The 22,655-nt window shown below is 65.4% G+C and overlaps 1 protein-coding gene across 17 annotated transcripts in view; it reads right to left on the bottom strand.

The window, feature by feature from the left end:
- The window catches only part of UNC13A (unc-13 homolog A), a 38,968-nt gene that overhangs the window by 10,666 nt on the left and 5,647 nt on the right, over positions 1-22,655 (bottom strand). For 4 of the 17 annotated variants that reach the window (XR_006165499.1, XM_042794607.1, XM_042794608.1 and 1 more), the window contains exons 5-37: positions 22,441-22,564; positions 22,200-22,273; positions 22,050-22,104; positions 21,102-21,137; positions 20,332-20,542; positions 19,669-19,794; positions 17,587-18,156; positions 15,873-15,966; positions 14,762-14,811; positions 13,508-13,595; positions 12,326-12,331; positions 11,948-12,019; positions 11,408-11,627; positions 10,930-11,157; positions 10,528-10,669; positions 9,945-10,114; positions 9,378-9,493; positions 9,098-9,261; positions 8,674-8,836; positions 6,553-6,621; positions 6,329-6,418; positions 6,041-6,175; positions 4,978-5,111; positions 4,687-4,772; positions 4,290-4,416; positions 4,103-4,199; positions 3,842-3,985; positions 3,215-3,298; positions 2,851-2,928; positions 2,229-2,317; positions 1,920-2,072; positions 1,642-1,765; positions 82-87 (exon numbers count right to left, since the gene is read on the bottom strand). Coding sequence is in view for 16 of the 17 variants with exons in the window: in XM_042794607.1 (XP_042650541.1) it covers positions 82-87; positions 1,642-1,765; positions 1,920-2,072; positions 2,229-2,317; positions 2,851-2,928; positions 3,215-3,298; positions 3,842-3,985; positions 4,103-4,199; positions 4,290-4,416; positions 4,687-4,772; positions 4,978-5,111; positions 6,041-6,175; positions 6,329-6,418; positions 6,553-6,621; positions 8,674-8,836; positions 9,098-9,261; positions 9,378-9,493; positions 9,945-10,114; positions 10,528-10,669; positions 10,930-11,157; positions 11,408-11,627; positions 11,948-12,019; positions 12,326-12,331; positions 13,508-13,595; positions 14,762-14,811; positions 15,873-15,966; positions 17,587-18,156; positions 19,669-19,794; positions 20,332-20,542; positions 21,102-21,137; positions 22,050-22,104; positions 22,200-22,273; positions 22,441-22,564 (4,125 nt within the window). In the remaining variant the exon portion in view is untranslated. Of the gene's footprint in view, positions 1-81; positions 88-1,641; positions 1,766-1,919; positions 2,073-2,228; positions 2,318-2,850; positions 2,929-3,214; positions 3,299-3,841; positions 3,986-4,102; positions 4,200-4,289; positions 4,417-4,686; positions 4,773-4,977; positions 5,112-6,040; positions 6,176-6,328; positions 6,419-6,552; positions 6,622-8,673; positions 8,837-9,097; positions 9,262-9,377; positions 9,494-9,944; positions 10,115-10,527; positions 10,670-10,929; positions 11,158-11,407; positions 11,628-11,947; positions 12,020-12,325; positions 12,332-13,507; positions 13,596-13,757; positions 13,837-14,761; positions 14,812-15,872; positions 15,967-17,586; positions 18,157-19,668; positions 19,795-20,331; positions 20,543-21,101; positions 21,138-22,049; positions 22,105-22,199; positions 22,274-22,440; positions 22,565-22,655 lie in introns of all 17 variants that reach the window. The other 13 variants (XM_042794610.1, XM_042794606.1, XM_042794617.1 and 10 more) reach the window with 9 other exon arrangements.

Here is a 22,655-nt window from a genome sequence, read left to right on the forward strand (position 1 = left end):
ACACAAGACAAAAACTCGGCGAGGCCAGGACCGACACACAGCGGACAGACAGACAGACAGACAGGGAGCTGCCGTACTTACAATCATCTGCCATTGAGAGGCGAGCGGAGCAATTGGAGAGAACAACCGTGACGTGAGTGTCGGCCCCCTCCTCCATCCTCCCCGGCCCCAGCTGCCCCACAGCTGGGACCCAGCCCCAGCCCCCCCTACCCCACCCCCCGGAGGGACAGCAGAGCCAGGGGTGTCCGTCCCCCCCGTCGGACGTGCCACTGCACGTGGTGTCCGTGCCCTGCCACCGCCACCGCGGGTCTCCACAGCCCCAGAGTGGCCCCACCCCAACCTGCCCGATCCTTCCTCACCATGGCAGGGGGCTCTGCCCCGTGGGGACTCGGCTCCAGGGAGCGAGTGGACCCCACCCGACATTTGGCTCCGACACGTAGCCCTGTGTCACCAACCTACCCAGTCACCCGGAGCCCGGAGACACCCCGGGCGGGCTGTCCCTTGCCATAGGGACCACCCCCAGCGCAACCCCCTCCAAGGACTGTCCCCCCCCCCCCCCCTCAGGACAACTGCCCAACAGATCCACGTGTCCACGTCACCTCCTCTGCCCGCAGCACAGGGCTCGCCGCCTCCAGAACGTGGCACAGCCCCACATGGCTGGGAAAGGACAGGGATGGGGCCTGGGACGGCGACTGGGACCCAGTGGCACCAGAGTTCCTGCTAGATTTGGCCACCTTTGGCCAAGGGGCTGTGAGCCTGGCCGGGAGTGATGCAGGGCTGAGCCGAGCCAGGCTCTGGGCTGTGACAAGCTGCCGGTGAGGTGGCACCACTGAGGGCTGACAGGTCAGTCCCTTACAGACACAGCACGAGGAGCCCCACAGCCCCAGAAAGGTGACACAGTGGCCAGGGGCTCCAAGTAAGAGCCTGAGCCCAGCTTTGTGACAGTGACAAAAGCCCTGACCCTGAGGGAACAGCCACCCTGGGAAGCCTCAGGGCGCACGGCTACACGCAGGGAGGACAGGCACACAGCGATGCGACACGGAGCCTCCGAGGCTGTAGGCAACATCCCTCTGAGGGGGGGCCATTCCCTGGGCTTCGCTCTGCTCCCCTTGAGCCTGTTCAGCCCACGAGCAAGGAAGAGTTCAGCCCTGCTGCTAGGACATGCCCCCCCCCCCCAGCCCCCACATCACCCCCCAGCCCTCAAACCCTGCTCCCCAGACGGCCCCAGCCCCACAGCAAGGCTGACGTGCGGTGGCTCCCTGCACCCCGAGAGCCTTCCCCTTCACCTCCTGGCACGGGGACGGTGCCCACGGCCCGTGCTGGTGCGCACGGCATGGGATGCTGCCCCAGCTCGGGGCAAGGATGGAGAGGAAAGGACCAGTGCCCCTTCCTGGTGCCACGATGAAGATGGCAGGAAGGTCCTCGGGCAAAGCCAGCCAAGAGGGTGCTGGACTGCACGCAGTCAAGCGTGACCTTTCTCTCCTCCATCCCTTCCCTGGCCATGAGTCGGGGGCAGGTTTGGGGAGGCCACCAAAGCCCCCACCCCCTCAGCAGCCAGCAACGTCCCACACTGGTCCCAATCAGCCACCCGTGCCTCAGCTCCAGGCTCCCGCATCCCTTGTCCCCCTCCCTGTCACTCACCGTCTGGTCAGTGAGTGGGGGCAGGACGATGGTCTTCTCCATCGTGTTCATCACCAGCTTCCAGAGCTCCTTCAGCACCCGCTTCAGCACCGTCTTCTCGCAGATCTTGGCAAAGAGCGTCAGGCTGCAGAGAGGGGACAGGGCTGAAGGTCCCGTCACTGCCCCCCTGCAGCCACCCCTTGCCCAGTCACCCTGACCCTGCAGGTCCCCCCCCACTCCCGGGGAGGGTCAGGGGCACTGGGGAGGGGAGGGGGTCCCTGTTGCCCCCCCCAACTCACTTGCTGTCCAGAAGGTCCATGATGGGCTGCAGGACATTGTCAGCATCCTGCGCAACGCTGCTGCAGGTGCTGGCGGGGACGTTGCCGGTGCCCTTCACCTGGCCCAGGATGTCGCCCATCTGCTTCACGCACTCCTCGATGTGCGGCTGGAAACTGGGGACCGCAACGCCCAGGCAGCTCAGCATCCCCCCACGGCCGTGCCCAGAACCCGCTTGGCTGCCCAGAGCCCCCGGTCTGGCCCCAGCCGCAGCTCCTGGACCCCCAAACCTCGCCTTGACCCACCACCCACGCCCTCCCGCCCGAGGGTACCTGGTGGCAAAGACACGGCTCAGCTCATCCAGGACGTTGTTGAGTTTCACCTGCAGCTCCTTGAGGATATCACTGGCTTCTGTGTCCAGCTGAGGGAAGGGCAGGTTGGAGAAGTTGTCAGGGTCCCTGCCCCAGTCCCAGGGGGGCCTCTGCACCCCAGATGCACCCCTGGGCAGGGCGAAGCCCATCTGTCATCCAATGTGGTGGGAGAGCAGGGTGCCATGGGGTGGGAGAGCAGGGTGCTATGGGGTGGGAGAGCAGGGTGCCATGGGGTGGGAGATCAGGGTGCTATGGGGTAGGAGAGCAGGGTGCTATGGGGTAGGAGAGCAGGGTGCCATGGGGTGGGAGAGCAGGGTGCCATGGGGTGGGAGATCAGGGTGCTATGGGGTAGGAGAGCAGGGTGCTATGGGGTGGGAGAGCAGGGTGCCATGGGGTGGGAGATCAGGGTGCTATGGGGTAGGAGAGCAGGGTGCTATGGGGTAGGAGAGCAGGGTGCCATGGGGTGGGAGAGCATGTTCCCATACAGTAGTGAGGAACTGGGGAAGGGGCTGCCTCTGGGGAGAAGGGACTGAGCCGGCCCCTCCACAGGGCTCCCTCCCTCCCGGAGAGCCCCGATACCCACCTCCTTCCCACCCATGGCTTCAAACATCTTCTCAAGCTGGACGCGGAGCTGCTGGATGTTGTTCATCAGGATGCAGGGCTGGAGGGGTGGGACGGAGCGGGAGGGGGGTCAGCACCAACACACGCGGCTGGAGCAGCTGCTCACCACGCCAGGTCCCTCCCACCCCCACTGGGGGACACAGGGACAGTGACGGCCCGGAGCCCTGCCCTGCCCCACTGCAGGCACTGCCATCGGATAGAGACCAAGGGCAGGACCTGCGTCCTGGGGACCAGCTCTGGGGCTGGGCTGAGGGCTGGGGTCACCGCGTGTGGACAGTCCCTGTGGCAGCACCGGGCAGGGGGCGAGCAGAAGGGAGATACGTCACCACTTTCTCCTTCTCCTTGGAGCAGTATGAGGCAAAATCCTTGGAGATGATCTCGGCATACTGGAGTAGCACATTGCTGATGGTCTGCAGCCAGAGAAGGGCAGCGACAAAGACACCCAGACAGCATCAAAGAGGAGGAAGGAGGGAAAGGAGGAGACTGTGAATCTCACAGCAGGGAAAGGACCTGGATACACCCTGGGCTGCCTAGACCCCCTGGCCCCACGGATGCGCCAGGCGCTGCACGGGCACGGCCACTGGAAGTCGGATCCAGTGCATCTGCTTTTCATGGGCAGCGCGATCACCAGCACAGCATCGGCCACCAAGCCTGCGTGCAACTCCCTGCCACACCGCAGCAAGCCACTGGTGTTTAACTATTCCAGATTAATTAACAAATTAACTGATTAGTTAGCTCATCTCCTGCGCTAGCAAAACTGGGAGAGCCACGGGGTCTGTCGGTGGCACGTCCGCTTGAACGCCGATGTTAGAGGCGGTGCAATCTGCGCCCTGTGCTGCTTCCCGCGGCTGGATGGGAGGTGGCAGAGGCAGCCCAGGAGCCCAGGGCCAGGGCTGGGACCGGGGACCCGGGGTGCTGCTGGCCCAGCGGCCCCCGGCCCGGCAGCTGCCCACCTTGGCAAACCTTCGCATGTAGTGCCCAACAATCTGGGGGTCGGGGCACTCGAGCTTCTTGATGATCTCGAAGCTCTGGTTGAGCTGGGAGAAGACGTCCACCACGGAGCAAGAGAAGAGCGCGTGCTCCGACGTCTGCTGGAACTAGGGGAGTGAGAGGCAGTGTCAGCAGGAGGCGGGGAGGGGGCGTTTTGGCCCCAGTGGGGACACGCTGAGCACCGAAGGACAAGCCCCTGCGCCCGCTGACTGTCCGGCTCATACCCCATCCTTCTTGTCCCGCTCGAGCGCTCCATGCAGGAAATCCCGCGACACCTCTTCATTCTCATCCAGCCACTGGATGACAAAGGGCTCGAACCAGCTGGAAGAGAGGCCCGGCCCCAGTGAGGCCAGCCAGCCCCCCCCGGGACGCAGGCACCCCCTCCCCAGCCCCCCCGAGGTCTACACTCACGCGGGGTACTCAGGCACGCGGCTCTTGAAGGAGGGCAGCTCGGTGACGTACTCGTTGTACAGCCACTTCACCTTGAAGTGCAGGTTCATGTAGTCCGCGCTCTTGCACAGGCGGTGCTTGTCGTGCTCTGCACAGGGAAGGGGAGGGGGGGGGGGGGCGCAGGGGTTGCTGCAAGCCCCAAACCTGGGGGGGCAGCTGCCCTGAGGGCAGCTCCGGGAATGCCAGTGTAATGGGAAGTGCTTCTCGGGGGGGTGGAGGGGGGTGGGGGGATTTAAGCTCGGCATCATATTGATGAGAGGGTGAAATGGGTTTGCCCGTGGAGCAGGAAAGGTAGGAGCAGAGTCCAGCTCCTGCCTGGTTCTCCCACGCAGCTCGGGGAGGTGGCGGGGGGACTCACCCTCCATCGCGTACTTCATGTCCTGAGCAAAGAGGTTCCACATCACCTCGGCGCTGATCTTCCCCACGTTCAGTTCCTGGGGGAACCTGGGGCGAGGCGAAAGCACAGACAAGGGGTGGACCAGCCCTCCCCTTGGAGACACATCCCCCCCGGCACCTCCCGCTTGCCTCAGTTTCCCCTTCTGCAGAATGGGTGTTACAACCCACTCCCAAAGGACTAAAGCTACCATCGCCGGCGTGTGGGTGTCCCCCCAGGGGCAAAGCAGGGTCCCCTTTCCCGGCACCTACTCACTGGTTCAGGCAGGGCGTGTAGGAATTCTTGTCCTCCTCGATAATGGAGACGATCAGGGTGATGAGCTTGGACCAAAAGTCCAGGTTTTTGATGCTGGGACCCTGCTCCTCGGGGGGCACCTCGCCTTTCTTAGTCTGGAGTGATGGGGACATAGTGGAGGCTCCAGTCGCACCACCCGCCAGGCTCAATTTCATGGCAGGGCTAACGGGGGGGCAGGAGGGCTCTGGGAACACCCTGGAGGCCCCCCCGCAGCCCCCCCTCGTCTGGGCCTGGTCTCATCCCCGCAGCAGCGGGGCTCAAACCCTGCCCAAGGCTTGGGGCTCACTCTGCAGGGGGCTGAGCGCTGGACAGGGAGCGGGAGCATCGCGCAGAAGAGAAGGGCCGGGGATGGGGGAAGGTGAGCAGGGAGCAGTAGGGTCCCGGCATCCCAGCCCATCCCAGCGCATCCCAGCCCAGCCCAGCCCAGCCCAGACCAGCGCATCCCAGCCCATCCCAGCCCATCCCAGCCCATCCCAGCCTGTCCCAGCCCATCCCAGACCATCCCAGCCCGTCCCAGCCCATCCCAGCCCATCCCAGCCCATCCCAGCCCATCCCAGTGCATCCCAGTCCATCCCAGCGCATCCCAGTGCAATCCCGGCCCATCCCAGCCCATCCCAGCCCATCCCAGTGCGATCCCAGCCCATCCCACCCCATCCCACCCCATCCCATCCCATCCCATCCCAGCCCAGCCCAGCCCAGCCCATCCCAGTGCATCCCAGCCCATCCCACCCCATCCCAGCCCATCCCAGTGCATCCCAGCGCATCCCAGTCCATCCCAGCGCATCCCAGTGCAATCCCAGCCCATCCCACCCCATCCCATCCCAGCCCAGCCCAGCCCAGCCCAGCCCATCCCGGCCCATCCCAGCGCATCCCAGCCCATCCCACCCCAGCCCACCCCAGCCCATCCCACCCCAGCCCAGCCCACCCCACCCCATCCCAGCCCACCCCAGCCCATCCCATCCCAGCCCAGCCCAGCCCATCCCAGCCCACCCCAGCCCATCCCAGCTCCCCCCGCCCAACGCACCGGGTCCGTCTGGTACTCGCGGCTGTAGAGCTCATGACAGTTGTTGAAGATGTACTCGTAGGTGGAGTTGAGGCAGGCTTTCACGCAGTCCTTCACCACCTGGCTGGCTCGGGGGGGGCTCTGCAGCTCCTGGACCTGGGTGTGCGGGGAGGGAGCGGCGCTGGAGACAGCCCCCCAGCCCCGGGAGCCACCGCGGGGCCAGCGTGACCCCAACCTTGCACGGAACCGGGGCCAGCGAGGGTCAGGCTCCCCACCAGAGGGCTGGGGGGAGCGGGGTCCCAGCGATACCTTCATCCGAAAGAAGGTGATGCTGGTCAGCAAATCCACTGTGGACTTGAGATCCTGCAGCCGTTCCGGACTGCTGGCAGGGAAGTTGTTCTGCCAAAGGGGAAGACAAGAGCGGAGTTCCACACAAAACTCTCACAGGGCCGAGTGGAGCGGAGAAAACAGCTGCCTGCTGTTTCGGGCTTTCCTAGAGAGGTGGGGAAACGGGGGCACAGCGGGCACCTTACCCGGTACATGGAGAGGTCAATCCTCAGCGAGTTGTGCAGCTGGTCGAGGAGTTTGACGAACCGCTCCTTCTGCGGAGAAACGCCCCGGAGCCGGGTAAACGGGGGAAAGGCGGCCGGGACCGCCCCCCCTCCCCGCTGCCCCCGGCTCCCTCTGCCCCTAGCCTGGCACCCTCTGCCCCCAGCTCATCCCTCTCCTCCAGTCTGTCTTTCCTGCCCTCCTTCTTTCAGCAGAGCCCTGCGGGCAGGCACCGGATGCCCGCAGAGAAGAGCACGTCCTCGCTGGCGGCCACCGACGGCTCCTGGAGCACAGGGGGCCGTGCCGGGCACGGTGCAGGAGCAAGAGAGAACCCCACGCATCCCCTCTGCTCCCGCTGGCGGTCGGTGCCAGGGTGGGGATGGGCTGCTCTATCTGCTCAGCCCACTCGAACGCCTCCGAGCCCCGGGGCTCGGGGCAGGAGCAGGGAGAGGGCGTGAAGGATCGCGCCCCTTGGCCTCGTGGCCCCCCCCGGAGTGAAGCTTTCCGAACGCTCGGGGGGGGGGGAAAAAGGGCAGGGAAAGAGCAGCTGGGCTGCTGCAGTGGTCGCCCATCCCTGGGGCCGAGTCGCTTCGAGGCAAGGCCGGGTTGGCCCTCGGGAGTTGGATGCCCCTGCGGGCTCCTTGCTCGCCCAACCGAGCTGCATCGAGGGCTGCGGGCAGGGAACCACCCCGGGCAGGTGGTCTCCACTGGGGCCGATTCAGCTCAGCCCAGCTCCCGTCCAGGGAGCGCCGGGCAGGAGGGTGCAAATCCCACACTGGGCTGCGGATCGGGCATCCGAGCGGGGGGCGAAGCAACCAACCTGCCCCAAAACACTGTCAGGAGGCATTTCACTTGGCAGCTCAACCGGAGCAGGGCTGGCTTTGGGCAATCCCACGGGCCTCCCACGAGAGCCCTGGGTTCCCCCCACAGCGCCGGGTCAGGGCTGCCCCACGGGGCTCCGGAGAGCCCGGAGCAGCTCCCCGAGTCCCGGGGGAGGGGAGGACAGGGGGACGGGACGGGGCAGCAAGTCCCGTGCCCGTCTGGCCGTGGCTCGGCCGAGCCCGACAGCCTGCACTGGCGACCGCAAACCTTCGGCGCGCTCGCCCGCCGGAGACGGCAAAGCCAGGCTCCGGGCCGAGACCGTGCGTCCCCGCCAGCGAACGGCTGCAGCGCTTTAAAACTGGACACGGCGGGTGCTCGGGGTTAAAGCGGCACGGCCGGGCACTTTAGGACCCAACCTTAGGCTCTCTAAAAAAAGAGAAAGAAACAAGTTTTTAAAACCCTCCATGTTAGAGAAAAGGTGCTTTTTTTTTTTTCAATTTTTTTTTTTTTTTTGACGGTTTCCTCCTCCTGCATGACCCGGAGGCACAGCTCGCTCGGCTCTAGCCACCCCCTGTAACAGGAAAAGGGGGGTGAGCCAAAGCACAAAGCAGCTGCCGCCCGGAGCTGCGCTCGGCCCTGGCTGTGGCCCTGGCTACCCAGCACTTTGCCTGACCCCGGGCTGGGCACTAATCCTGGCTCAACCCCTGTGCACCCAGAGCAACCACCCGCTGCCTCTGGGATGGCACAGGGGGAGCCGGGGTGAGAGCTCAGCCCCTCCTCGCCCACATCCCCGAGGACGCACCCGGCCCCGGCACAAACTCGCCCCGCTCGCTGCAAGCGAGGCACCCAGCGGGCACCCATGGGTGCTGGCACAGCCAGGCGAGTTTGCAGCGGTCCCGGGGTGTGCCCAAAGCACGCAGGGCCGTGCAAAACTCCCGGCAGGCTGCAGTGATGGCTCCTTGCCACCTGCTTGCGATTTTGCCATCGAGCTTTCCCCCGCTCCTGCCACGCTGCTGTGCGGCACCCCGGCCCGCCCAGACTCCAGCTGCGGCCTTACCATAATAATTTGGGGATCAAATTTAGACCCTCTACCAGGAAGGTGGCGGCTCTTTTACTTCCTGAAAAACCGGCGCCGGGGTGAATTTGGGGGCAAGCAGGGGCTGAGCCCCTTGCTGCCCAGCTGCAGTTTGGAGCGGGGTGTTTTGCACGGCCCTTTTTGCCCCTTCAAGCCCCCCGCCCCCTCCCAAGAGAAGAGAGAGAAGAAGGAAGGAGTGTTTACGCACCATCGGACTTACCCCGAAATTGGAAGCAGCAAAGCGGTCGGAGGCGGAGACGTTGGTGGAAGCCGTGGTGTGGGCATAGTAGGCGTTGATGTTGGCTAGCAGGGTACTCATCACCGCCGGCACCCCGGGGCACATGTATTTGGAGGAAAGGCAGGCAAAATGCCTGCAGAGGGGGGCGGGAGGTGAGGGCCCAGGGCCGCGGGAGGGGCTGCCTGTAGGAAGGGGTGCGGGGTTTGGGGTGCACGCAAGGAGAAGGGGGATGGAGGGGGGTGCACGGGCGTGGGGCGAGCTAGGGGAGCACGTCTGCGCCGGTGGCGGGGAGGTGGGTGCAAACGGCAGCAGGGGAGGAAGATGCTGAGAGTGACCCCCCCCAACGCAGGGCTGGGGCAGCCCCGTTGAGCAGGGTGGGGGGTGAGGGACTCACGTCATGGCCTGGTAGATGGACTCCACCCCGTAGCGCATGGCAAACTCGTCCACGATCTCCTGCGCCGTCTCGTCAAAGTAGACTTTCCAGGCGTCGTCCCCCTTGGCGTCAGGGATCTTCACCACCCCGTTGTTTTGCAAATCCGTCACGAAGTGGAACAGGTTCTGGAGGTACAAACGGGTCCTGTCAGCGCCCCAGGGCAGCGGTGGCACAGTGGCATGGCTGGGGTGGGGGCCGCGCCCCCCCCCCCCCCCCCCCCGCGCCTGCTGCGGCTGCTCACCTCGTGCAGGCACGTGTACTGCACGTGGTAGGGAGCCACCTTCTCCTCGCCCTTGATCTCCACGCTGATGTGCAGCCGGATGGCTCCTGACACGGCCGACTTGTCTGTCCGCTTGTCTGCGGGGGTACAGGGAGCGGGGCGAGACGTCAGGCCTCCCCGGAGCGGCTCTGCTCACTCCTGGCCCCAAAGTGGGGCAGACAGCTCTGGCCCGGAGCGGCTCCTGGGGCCGGGGCCAGGGGGATGCCCAGCGCCGGGCCCAGCCAGGCCAGGGTGCAACGCAGCAAAGGCATTGCACAGAGGGATTTGGCCATATTTCCAGGCACTACAGAAATGTGGCCTCTCTGCGCCTCAGTTTCCCCTCTGCGGAGGGGCTCCAGACCTCCTGGGTAAAGGGTTTTGGGAATGACCCTGGGAGAACCGATGGCTTTGGATATTAAATGTTTTTAACAGCAGAGCTATATGCTAATAGCCGAAACAGCCTCCACACCGGGGCCGGCAGCATGTCCCCCCAGGAGCAGAGGGCCGGGGGTCCCAGACCGAGCAGGCCATGCTGGGGCAGCCGGTTACCGAGGTTGTACCAGACGTCCATCTCTCCGCTCAGGGTCCGGACCTCAATGATCGTCTGGCCCAGGAAGTCATCCGACTCCCTCTTGAAGCGCTGTTTGACACGGGACTTGATGTCGTCATCCTCGTCCCAGACACGGACCTTGATGCGGTCGGAGGAGTTATGGCACTCACTGGGGAAGCGAGACGGGGCGAGCCCGGGGATGAGCGAGGCGAGGCAACCCTTGAGCCTGGCCCCAGCCTCCACTTCCCTAAGCAAGAGGGACCACCCCAGCGCTGGACAGGGACTGGGGAAGAGAGCAGAGGTGGGAGCACCCACCCTCCCCAGTGGGCTCGGCAGGGCCCGGCACCCTGCCCACGCAGCCCCAACACAGCCTGGATCAGGCTCCGTCACTGGGAGCCAAACCCTCCCTGGCACAAAAGCAGCGCTCCCAGTAACCCCAGCATCCCCCCCTCCACCCCCAACTGGGGCGGGGTGCCCCAGCTGCCTCCCCACCACCCCGCAGGGACGCGCTGGCAGCCAGCGCAGCCCGGCACGGCTGCGAGTGGCCGGGAAGGGGGACGGAGAGACCAAGGACGAACTTACAAATGGAAATTCTCCTCCCAGACTGGGTTGAGATTGCCGTAGATAGTTTTAGTCCTTTTTTTGGTCTTTCCAACCTGGACAGTGACATACGGGTCGCTGGAACCCGTCTTATCCTTTGCTTGCAGGCCCTGGGCACAAACGACTGCAGCAGAGCAGGGCGCGGCGCAGCACGCGCGCCCGTCCGCACGAGGCACACGCGTGGCACGCAGTGGAGAGAACAGAGGGAGCGAGGAGTCAGTGCCACAGCCACACCGAGACCCCCGCGACAGGCACCCCGAGCCCCCCAGCAGAGCCCCAGGGGCTGAAGCCGCTTTGCAGGAGGAGGGGCAGGAGGGGGGGGGTTGGAGCACGCAGTACCCTTGCGCGAGGGCACAGCCACGGTGCCGGGCACGCGGTGCCTACCCGTGATGCTGATCTTGGCCGACCATTTGGACGTGCCGTCCAGGACGCTCTGCTTCACCGCCTTCATCTGCTGCGTGTGCGTGGTCTTGGTGACCCCAAACACCTCCTGGATCAGCTCAAATATCTCCGGCTTGTTGCGCTCCCGGATCTTCATGCGGTCCTTGAGCACCATGATGATATTCTGGGTCCGGTCCTCTGCTCCGTGCTTGGAGCTCTTCTCCGCCGCCCCTGGGTGAGGACAGCCAGGGGTGAGACGGGGCGGCGGGGTAGGTGGCATCCAGGAGAGAGCCGAGAGCTCCCCGAGCCCACCGTGCATGAAGGGATTCAAACCTGGAGGGGTCTACACCCTGCCCAGGACAGAGCTGCCCTGCTCACCACTTCCCCCCATGCACAAGGCAGGAATCCAGCTCTCCCCGGGCCGCCCCCTCCTCCCTCTCCGAGGCGAGAAGGGATGAGGCTGCAGGCAAGGGCTCCTTACTCTGCAGGCAGTCGGCATTGAGCAGGTCCTGGCACTTCTCGTGGCACTTGACGCCGCACTCGGCGCAGCGCATGCCCTGCCGGGCGATGCCCCAGAGCAGCCCCTCGCACTCGTAGCAGTAGGTGGGGGTGGTGGCCGTCCACACCTCAAAGTTGTGGGGCGTCGTGCAGGAGATGGGGTACACTAAGGCTTGCAGGGTCTTCTTGTAAACATGGTTTTTCTGCGCAGGGACAGAAGAGAGAGGGGGAGAAAAGCTCAGGCAGCATAGAGCAGGCGAGCCGTGCAGCGGGGCGTGGGGACCCCCCAGGTCCTGGGCCACGGGCGATGTCACCGCTGGGTGCAGACAAGCAGGGCAGAGGACAGGGCAGAGGACAAACAGCACCATCCCCGGGTGCAGCCGTGAGCATCCTGCCTGCTGTGTCATCACCGGAGGAGGATGCTGGTGTGGCACAGACCCCACATCTCTGCTGCTGGCCCGGCCGGCTGGGGCTCAGCCCTCCCACCACGACCGCCCGCGCCCCGGCCAACCCCAGCACCTACCAGCTCCTCATTGTTCAAGGTGCTCGAGGCCAGCGCGGATGTGATTCCCGCTTTCCTGGACTGGACCAGGGACTGTGGGAAAGAAACACGGTTCCCAGATCCAGCAGAGCATGGGGTGTCCCTCCCACACGCATTTGGGGTCCCGGGGGTCATAAAACACCCGGGAGGGACCCCCACCCCAGCCAGGGGTGGGTGCTCGCTGCATGGGCTGGCGGTGGGGACAGCTCAGCTCCCAGTGATGCCAGCACTGCGACCCACCACCCCGCTGGGCAGGAGGACTGGGACCAGTTCAGCAGCCGGCGGCATTCGGGGTTCAGCCCCAGTGGGGCAGAGCCTCTCAATGGGGGTCTGAGAGCCCCTGGGCCGGGAGGCACTTACCATCGCCTGCAGGCAGCCAGCGCCAGCGAGGAGGGAACAAAAGGCCGTTAGTGCAAGCCACCTCACAGCAGAGCAAGTCCTGGCCCCTTCCCTGCTGGGACGAGCGGGAATTGGGGCAACACCAACCCCTCACCCAGCACCGGGCCGGTCCCTGGGGGGGGGGGGGTTTCCCACCCCAAGACACGGCCCAGACCGCAGCCTGCCAAATCCCAGCGGGGAAAGGCAGCGCCCCCCCACCCCCCCGAACCCCCACCCTCTGCCCACCCCATCACCACCCACAACCCCACACCCCAAAACCCCAACACCGACACAGCACAGTGCAGAAGCATCAGTGGCTGCCCGAGCGGGCCGGGAGGTGGAGGGCACTGGGGTGAGGGGCAGCAAGGGGGGGGGGGGGGGGGCAGCGGGATGGGAGAGGACAGGCAGGTTGGGGACAGGATGGAGACACCCTGGGGAGGGCACAAAGAGATGGTGAGGTGTAAAGAGAAGGGGAAGGAGGCGAAGGGCACCTAATTCTGGGTGCAAAGGGTGTCTGGTTTCCAAAATTGCTGTCTCTGGTCACCAGGGGGGTGACAGCAGAGTGACCCTGTTGCATTACGGCCCAGGGGCTGGATGGGACCCCAGCATGGGGACCGGGCTGTAGCGGCTCAGCGTGCCAATGGCGGGGACAGGAGCAAAGGGTCTGTGCAGCTCAGAAAAGGCAGCGGGACCCCTCCTCTGGCACATGGGTCCATCTGCCCAGCACCAGCGCGGTCTGAGCGGAGGGGAGCCTGTGGCAGGTGGGACACGAAGGGACCGGGGACCCTGGCAGGTGGGACACGAAGGGACCGGGGACCCTGGCAGGTGGGACATGAAGGGACTGGGGACCCTGGCAGGTGGGACACGAAGGGACCTTTAGCGCTGGTAAAAAAATGGGAAACCAGACGCAGCCCTGGGAAGCCTTGGGCTGATGCTTGGCGTAGGGACAGGGCCCTGGAGCTCCGTTAAAGAGAAGCACCCTCAGGTGGGGAGAGCCCAGCTGTGCCATCCTCATAGCTCCCCTCTGCGAGGGCCAGGGCCAGGAGACCCCCAAAACAGCCTGGGACACCCCCACCCCCCGCCGACGGGGCCGGAGGAGGCTGGGCAGGGCTGGCCAGCAGCACCCAAGGGTGCTCTCTCTTTAACCCCTCGGACCGCGCTCACCAGATCGCTGACTAGAGGGAGAGATTTGCGTCCAGGCTTAATGTCGGGCATGCTGTTAATGCAGCGCAGAAACCTTACTGCCGCCCCCCTGCCGCCAGGGACGGCCAAGCCAGGCCGCAGAAAAGAAAACAGAAAACACAAGCCATGTTAGAGGCAGCCGGGGAGCGGGGCACGGGCGCTTGAGTCCAGCGGGGCACAGCAGGAGCGAAGCCGGCAGCTGTGTGGCGCAAGGCGTTAGGAGGAACCTCACCAAATCGCTAACTAAGGGGATGGGTTTTCGCTTGCGTATGTCCGGCATGCTGTCTATAATGATCAGCCCGCCACCAGGCCTGTAAGAGAGATGAGAGTCAGCGGGGAAGGGGAAACTGAGGCAGGAAGGGGCCCCCTGCAATCGCCCCGTGTTCGCTCGGGACTTGGCGGACAGGACCGCCAAGAGCGACCCCCGGGTGGCCTGGAACCCACCCATGGGACCCCCAGCCCCACCACCACCCTGGCCGGAGCAGGGCTCACCAGACTGAAAACTAGGGGGAAAAGGGATTACTGGCAGAAACTGCGATTTTCCCCCCACAAAGACGTTTTGCTTCAGTGGCGTAACAGTGAAACACAGGGAAAAACAACCCGTTTGGCTGAATTAGCTTCGGGTTTGCAGCGTGGAGTGGGAGAACGGGTTTCCCTCTGGGACACCGAAGGTGAGTGAGCACTGAGCTGCTCTGCTGCGAGAGAAACTGAGGCCACGCGGCTCAGGCAGAAACGCCACCGAGCAGCCTCCAGCCCCGTCTGCAAGAAAACCTCAGCGTGGTCTGGTGGGTTCTCGAGGAAACCTGCCAGGCTCTGCCCGGGACAGCGGCAGGGCCATCTGCGAGGGCGAGCCGGGGGCGAGACCCCCAGCCCGTCTGGGTGAGAGGTTCGGGGTTCCCCCGTGGCACCACTCGAGCCCCCGACGGCAGGAGAGGAGCAGGAGCTGCCCCCCCAGCTCGGTCCCAGCCCAACCCACTCACCTCCTCTCTCTCCCCCGCGGCAGCGGCTCTCGGGGACGCGGAGCGGTGGCATCCCTGCTGGCTCCTCCAAAAGCACCGAGCAACCAGCATTCAGCCCAAAAATCTGACCCCCCCCGCACACCCGCAGCTCGGCAACGCCTCCCCGTGCCAGCCCCCCACCCCGTGACGAGCTCGTTAATCACATCCTAATGAGCAGGGGAGAACAGCCCACAAAACCCCAGGGGGACGGAAAGTACCCGCTTCCCTGCGTACTCACCCGCCTTTGAACCACAGGGATTTAGCTTCTCCATCGCCTTCCCCGCGGGCCTGCAAGACACGGGGTGACTGTCACGGGCGCAGTGCCGGGCCCCTGGCACGCGTGGCAGCCCCCCCGGGGCTCGGGGCACCCAGCCCCCCGCCAGCGCCCGCAGCACTGGGCAAGCATGTAAAGGGTTTACAGGGCGGGCAGAGAAAAGCGTGTGCCTAAAACGATGGGGCTCTTTTCAGCAAAGGGCTTGCACTGGGAATAAAGTATCTTCAGGAGGCTGAGCTGGGCCAGTGGTGGGAAGGCTTCAGCAGAGGGGCTCGGGCTCGCAAAGCAGAGGGGGTGGGATGCACCGTGCAAAAATTGAGGGTTTGGGGGACGGGAGAAGCATCAGTCGAAAGGCTCAGCAGGTCCGCACGGACCCACGGGCCGTCGGAGAGAAGTGCAGGGATAAGGCAGAGCAGACGGGGGGGCTGGGGTGTGTGCAGGGACCATCCCGCAGTGCCACCTCCCTTGCAGGGAGGGGATTATTTGGGGGGAGCAGGGAGGAAAGAGCCAATTATACCTCCCTGATGGGGCAATCCCTGCACACACACACACACACGCACACGCACACAAGGCACTCACGGTGCGGGGTCGTTCCCGTTGAACATGCTTACCTGCAGGCAGGCTACACCCCTTCCCTGCAGGAAGGGGAGACGCGGGTGCAAGGGCCATGGTGGTGGACAACTGAAAAGAGAAGCGGTGGGGAGGGGGATCGAAGCCCCGGGGGGCGAATCCAGAGCCAAAACAAAAAGAAAAGATGGAGGATGGAGTCTAAAAACAGAACAAAAAATTGTCAACTCAATACGGGGGAGCGGGCGGAGGGGCTCACACCAGCACACTGCATGCAGCACACACCGGGGGAAGGTCCTCAGCACTCCCTGCCCCTCGTGGGGGTCCCACTTGGCGTGAATGGGGTTGCAGGGCCACCACCGTTGGGGCCCCCCAGGTCCCCACTGCCCTCGGGGAGAGGGACATCCCTGGGATGGGTCGTGTCTGGCAGATGCCCGGGTGTGGGAAGGGGCCGTGCCCCCAGCCTAGCACGGGGCCGGCCCTGGGACCCGGCCGCGGGGCCGCTCACCTCCTGCAGCTGCATGCAGACCTTGTTGAAGGCTCTCAACCAGTTGGCTTTGGCTCGTGCTTTGGGGTCCTGCACCTCCGCCTCTGCCTGCTCCCTGCAAGCACACGCACCTCGCTCAGCTCCCAGCACAGCACCGGGGAGGGGGGACTCAGCCCCCCACACCCTGGGCAAGACTGAGGCTGCAATTCAGGGACCTAGGTGGGCCTTGAGCCATTGTGGCCGTGGCAAAAAACCCCCTCTTGCTACCGGGAAGGACTCTAAGAAGGTAGCAAGGTCTGCTGGAAAGGGCAGCACAGTGACGGCAGAGCTCTGGGGAGAAGCCAGGAGTTCCCCCTCCCTTGGGAGACTCTGCCCCGGGCACCCAAGTGACACGGAGGGATCCCTCAGGAGTAAAGGGCCAGGGGGCTGCCGGCGATGGCATTAAACGTGCCCATGGATTAAACACCCTTCACCTCTCATCTCCCCGGCAGGATGTCCTCCAGCTGCTCCTCACCATGCCGGGACCTCCTGGGGTTAGGAGCTCCTAACAGCCCAGCGGCTCCAAGACCAGGAGGACCCCCCCAGCCTGGATGTTCTGGTTGTTGTGGGTTTTTTACTCTTCTCTTGCAAAATCAAGACATGGAGGAAAAGAAAAGAAATCCTCCAAATATCCCAGCCTCCTGGAGAGTCTGGTATGATGTGACACTAGAGGCGGGTAAAAAAAAGACGTGCTGGGACGAGGCCAGGGGGAGCTCAGGAGATGAACCTGCCCAAACCAGCCCTGTGAGGGCTGCCCGGTGCCCCAGCACTAACGCAGTCTCCAGCGCTGATCTACGGTCCTCAGCACTAACCTGGGGTCCTCAGCTCTGATCCAAGGCCCCCAGTGTCCAGGACCCCCGCAAGCCCCCTGCCCGGAGAACAGGCTCCACAGGCAGACATGAACTAAGGCTACCTTCACCAGGACTCCAGCGAGCCCTTGGGCCTAAATATGCATTTTTTTAAAAAAAAGCTCGTTAACACGTTCTTTTAAATTAGTGATTCCCCAGTTATGGCTAGAATTTAAACTAAATAAAAGCCCAGAAAAGCCCACCGCGCTTCCTCTCTGTGCAGAGCAGTGGAGCCCGCCGAATCATGGCAAAATGGACGTGTTCAATAATTAAAGGCAGAGATCAATATACGAATTATTCACATGCTGTACCAGGGACCTGGTCACCAAATAATTAATCTGTACAGCAAAAGAGGCTACAGACGACCTTCTACCAGTGGCCCAGGGAGAAGATTGACTCCTGTGAAGGAAATATCCGCCTCTGACCATGCTGAGCTCCAGGGTACCCCCTCCATCCAGGGAGCTGATAGCTTGAGCCAGAGGAGAGGAATCACAGCCCCAGGCCCTGACTTGCCCCATCCCCAGGTTTGTCCTGGGTTATAAAATTACCCTGGCAGGATCTCGAGCACCTTGAGCTCTGCCCCTGCTTAGCGTGGCACTGGTGGCTGGGCCAGGGCAGCATCCCAAGGGGGCTGACCCTTGCCTGGGTGGCACGAGGTGGGCTTCCCCCCACCTCAATGCCTCAGACACCTGAAAAAGCCCCAGGCACCACGGAAGGTCCCTGGCACTGCCCCTGGGCACCGCCCCTGGGCACCACAGCACCAGCCCCAGGCCGGCTCCAGAGCATCCTCAGCACCACCAGGCACGGTGCCGTCCCAAGGATGCTGCAGGTGAACGTCCCTCTCCTACCTCTCAGCCTGTTTCAGGGGCTCGGGGGCCGCCTCTTGCAGGGGAGCTTCGTCCGCTCCCTGCTGAGCCTGGAGGGCCTCCGGGGTTTCCTCGGGGACAGAGGTGTCCTTCTCCTCCCTCCTCTCCTCCTTCCTCTCCTGCTGCTGTGGCTTCAGCTGTGGGACCAGCTGGGGTTGCTGCTGCTGCTGCGGGGCCTGTTGCTGCTGCTGCCCGGGGGGTTTCTGCAGTGGGGGGTAGGCATCGTGCTCCGGCACTTCATAGGGGCCCTGCTCCCGCAGGTCCTCCTCCTCCTCCTCTTCCTTGGGGTAGCCTTCCTCGTTCTCGCTGTAGTCCTCATTGAACTCTTCCTCCTCCTCTTCCTCCTCCTCCAGATACAGGTCGTCGTCGTCCTCCTCCCAGCGGGGCGAGTCTTTGCGGTAGCTGACGGAGCTGTGGCAGGAGTGGTAGGAGTCGCCGTCCCGCTCGTCCAGCTCCGAGTCCCGGAGGCTCTCGTTCTCAAAGTCCTCGCTCAGCTGGGAGCTGCCCTGGCTCAGCTCGGCCGACGAGGCGTAGCGGCTGCTCCCCGTGGGGCTGCAGGGCCGAGAGGAGACAAGGACAGGGCTCCCGTGGGTCCACGTCGCGGCCTCGCCTGCCCCGTGCCGCCCCAGAGAGAGCCCCGGGGTCCCTGCCCCGCGGGTGGGAGGATGTGGGGCTCCCCCCGGGGCACGGCCCCAGCTGAGCACCAGGCTCCTCGTTCTGGGAGCTGAAGGCGCAGACCCAGGAGACTCTGTGGGCTGGGACCGGCCCCCCCGAGCTGGGGCACTCTCGGGGGTCTGACCTCCCTGCCTGTGCCTGGGCTGAGCATGGGGACGGGGGGGTCTTGTCCCCTCGGCTCGGCCCTGCCAGGGGTGGGGGCACAGTGCAGCCAGGCAGCACCCCCAGCCAGATCCTGTCTTCCGCTTCTGCCAGACGCCCCGTCCCGTCCCCCCCAGCTCCACAGATCTGTCACCCGACCCCTACACCGGCATCCCAGCGCTCCCTGTAGACCTCCCAGGCACCCCCCAATCCAGTGACACCCCCCCCCCAACCCCATCACTCCCCCTTAACCACCTCACCCCTACCCGGGGGGCCCCTCTCTACTCTTCCTGCCAGGCCAGACCCCTTTCCCACCGCCCCATCTGACGCACTGGCCCCCGGCCCTTCCAGCACCCCCCCTCTCACAGCCACCTGCACCTGGGGGAGCAGCAGCTCAGAGGGGCTCCCTGCAGCCCAGGAGGCTGCCGGGGCCAGGGCGGCCGCGGGGCTCCGTGGAGAGAGGCTCACATAAGCAAACATGCAGACAGGACAGGGACATGCCTAGGAAGAGGCCGACACCACGTCCCCAGCACCGGCAGCCAGGGCTCAGGGGTGGGAAAGGGGGAAGGGGACAGGAGGGCAGGACGGGCAGAGCCCTGGGCCCAGAGAGGCTGGGCCAGGCAGGGGGGAGCCAGGGGACACCGCAGGGAGGGGGGTGCTGGGGGATGCCCAGGCTGGTCCCAGCAGGGAAGCGGCACTGGCATCATCCACGTACCTTGGGAAGGGGGGCTTGGGGCGCAGGGGGGCAGGAGACACGGCTCACGCCTGGAAACCCCTCACCTCCCCGGCCTGATCCTGGCCAGAGCTGGGAGAGGGGCCCTTGGCACATCGTGAGGGTCCCCAATCACTGCGTGAGGCTTTTGCCCAGCCAGGTGCTCCCTGGGAGGGGACCAGAAACGGGGGCGGGGGGGGTGGCATGTGAGTCCCCGAGGCCCCAGGTCCCACACCGGCTGGCGTGACAGGGAACAGGCAGCAGTGCTGCCGGACGGTCGCTGCGCCGGCGAGCGGGGCCAGGGTGCCGGGGCACCACCCCCGTGAACTGGGGCGCAGCATGCAAGAAGGGACCCCACGGGGCCAAGGGAGGCCCGGAGCACCCCAACGCTGCTCCCCTGCGGGGCGGGGAGAGGGGGGACCCTGCGGCGGCACGAGGCCCCCCTTGCCGGGACTGGTGTTGGCCTCACCACGGCTGCAAGGACCGACCACAGCACTCTGCGACGGCACACGGCACGCGACGGGGTAGCGACCCACCTATCCGATAGGTCTAGGGACCGCCTGCTCTCAAGGGAAGGCTGGCGGCTGGTCCGCCTGCTCGACTCGGAAGCGGACTCAGCGTCGCTGCGTCCGTTTGCGGCAGAGTCTACACTAGCGTAGCGTCTGCCGGGGAGGAGAGGAAGATGGTCAGCAAGGTTCCGGGCGCCGCCGCCGCCACCCGCCGCGCCCTGGCATCCCCCCTGCCGCCGTGGGGACGCTGGCAGGGAGGCTCCGTCCGGCCGAGCGGCCGGGGCTGGCACCTCGGGCTGGGTGCTGGCGAGGAACCGCGGCCGCGGGGACAGGGCGCCGGGCGGGCATCGCTGCGTGCGGCTCTGCCTACAGCCACGTCTGCGCCCCCGGCCAGGCCACGCGCCGCTAGCTCGGCGCCCCGCGGGGACAGCCAGAGCTTGGGAGGCCCCGAAGCCCAGCGAGGGCAGAGGAGGGCGGTGACCCAAAAAGAGCTTGAAAACTTCCCAGTGAGAAGGAAAGGCGCGGGGCCAGCAGCAGCCCCCTCTTCCTCGCCTCAGAGTCCTTCCCTCCGTCACCCACCGCCCTAGGAGCGCCGTCCCTGGCGTTACCCGCTGGCCTCTGTCACCTGTGGAGGGGGGGGGGGGATTGAGAGAGCAGGTCCTGGGGGCGGGCTGGCTGCGCCGACACTACCTGATGGGCCGCTGGTCCGAGTAGTCCATCTCGTAGCTCTGCATCGAGTCGGTGTAGGAGTCGCGGGAGCTCTGCTGCTGGTGCCTCATGGGGTACTGGTGGACGGAGGCGTTGGGCTGGGAGGTGGTGTAGTACGGCGGCGGGATGCTGTTGCTGGTCTCGCTGCGGTAATCGCTGTCCCGGTCGTCCACCGTGCTGTCGGGGTCATCGTCTGCAAGGGACAGCAGTGAGTGGGATCGGGGACGGCCCCGCGGCGGCTGTGGCCGGGGATACCCCAAATCTGCCCTGGGCCCGGCACGGTCTCGTTACTGCCACCATGTCCCCACTGCTGTGGGACCGCGCTGGGGAGATGGGCCCAGGAAGGGGTGAGGGGCAAGCTGCACGCGTTCCCCTCTGCGGGAAGGGGGTTTGCAGGATGAGAGGAGGGCAGAAGGGGGAAATGGGATATACAGAGGGGGAGGAGGACAGGGTGCGGGGACCCGCCGGTGTCCCACCACAGAGGCAAGGCTGGGGCTGCTCATGGCCAGCCAGGCGCCCCGAGGGCACAGAGCCTCGCGGTGCCCGTATCCCCACCCGCCCGTGGGGACAGCCCTGCCCAGGACAGCGTGCTCGGTGCCTCGGTGCTCGCCCGGCACAGAGCCACAGCACGAGGCCGCAGGCTGGACCCAAGCTCCAGCTCCCCCGAGCCCCAGGCAAGGCTACGGCACGGCACCGGGGGGGTGAGCTGGGGACCACCAGGCCGGGAGGAGAGGAGGGGACGGGATACTCACTCTGCTGTTCTCCCCAGCCAAAATAATTCCAGTTGCCTACAAAAAAAAAAAAGGGGCAGAGACAATAAGGATAGAGGCAGCTGCGGGGCAGCAGCAGGAGCTGGCTGGGAGGAACCGGCATCTCCCAGGAATGGTGGCACTGAGCTGGGCTGGGGACAGTGCCCCACCATGGGTTGGGGACAGTGCCCAGAATGGGGCACACTGGCACTGAGCTGGGGCCAGGGCCTGGGGCTGGGCAATGACGCAGAGGCGGGACAGGGACGGGCCCTAGGGATGGGCACGGTGGCACTGGAGTGCACTGGGGACAGTGCCCAGGCTTGGGCATGGGGACATCCAGCTGGGCTGGTGACAGTGCCTAGGGCTCGGCACGGCGACACTGACCCAGGCTGGGGACAGGACTGTGGCTGGGCACGGTGGCACTGAACTGCACAGGGGCCGGGGGCCTGGGGCTGGGCACAGAGGCACCGAGCCGTGCTTGGGCCCGTGCTGGGCTATGTATGGCCCCGGCGTGGTTACCGAAGGAGAAACTGAGGCACGGGTTGGGACAAACCGAGCTGCCACCGCCAGTCCCTCAGACCCCGCTGCCAGTGCCTCCACCAAGCGACCCCCTCACCAGCCTCGCTCGCCCGAGCTCCCCAGGGGACCCTCCTTACCACCCCCATTGCCATGCCCACCCCCCCCCCCCACGACTCAGCCCCCCCCCGGGAGGGCTCACACACCGTGGGGCAGGGAGACAGCAAAGAAACGCCGGCAGACACGGCGGGGAGGATGGGACTGGGGACAGGGATGGGGAGTGGGGGGAGGTTGAGCCCCACTGGGGTTGGGGTCCAGCCCCCCAGGGCAGGCACGGACCCCTGCTCCTGCACATCCCCGGTGCGGTTTGCTGGGCGGGGGGGGGTCAGGGCCATGGGGGGCCCTGCAGTGGGGCAGGGACAGGGCAGCACTTACAGCACTGGGAGCTGTGAACAGGCAGAGGCTTTTCCTGCTCCTCCTGGAAGGCGTACTGGGGAGAGACGGGCCGGTGAGGGCTGCCCGCCCCCGCAGCACCACCGCTCCTTGCCCGGCCCTCACCCGGGGCCTCATTCTGTACTGACTTACATCGTCCTGGTCCCGCATGGCATTGAGCTGCTCCAGCTTCTTGGCCCAATACCTGGCCTCCTCCTCGGGGATATCTGCAAGGGGAAAGACCGCAACTGGTACACAGAACAGCCCCCCCCTCCAGCTTTTGGGGATACAGGACTAGACCTCCAGCTCCAACCCTGAGGCCCGTGAACATCCCTGGGGCTGGGGGCAAGGAAGGATGCACCCCAGTCCTGGGGTGCCCGGGGACGGTACCCACCCAGCGGCAGCTCGAAGCGGGTGTCCAGGAGGATACGGTGGAAAGTGGGGTCCTTGGTGCCTGAAATCTCGTTGTCTGTCATGATGACCTGGGAGTCGAGCGTGAGCCATTCCCCAGGGCCCTCCTGCGGGGCAGAAATGGGGGTGAGGAGAGCTGCCAGGGACCCCCCCCCCAGCCCCACGACGCCATGCACGCAGGATCTGGCCCCAAGCAGG

This window comes from Tyto alba, unplaced genomic scaffold (genome assembly GCF_018691265.1).
Source record: "Tyto alba isolate M040663 unplaced genomic scaffold, T.alba_DEE_v4.0 Super-Scaffold_20000042, whole genome shotgun sequence".
Lineage (NCBI taxonomy): Eukaryota > Metazoa > Chordata > Aves > Strigiformes > Tytonidae > Tyto > Tyto alba.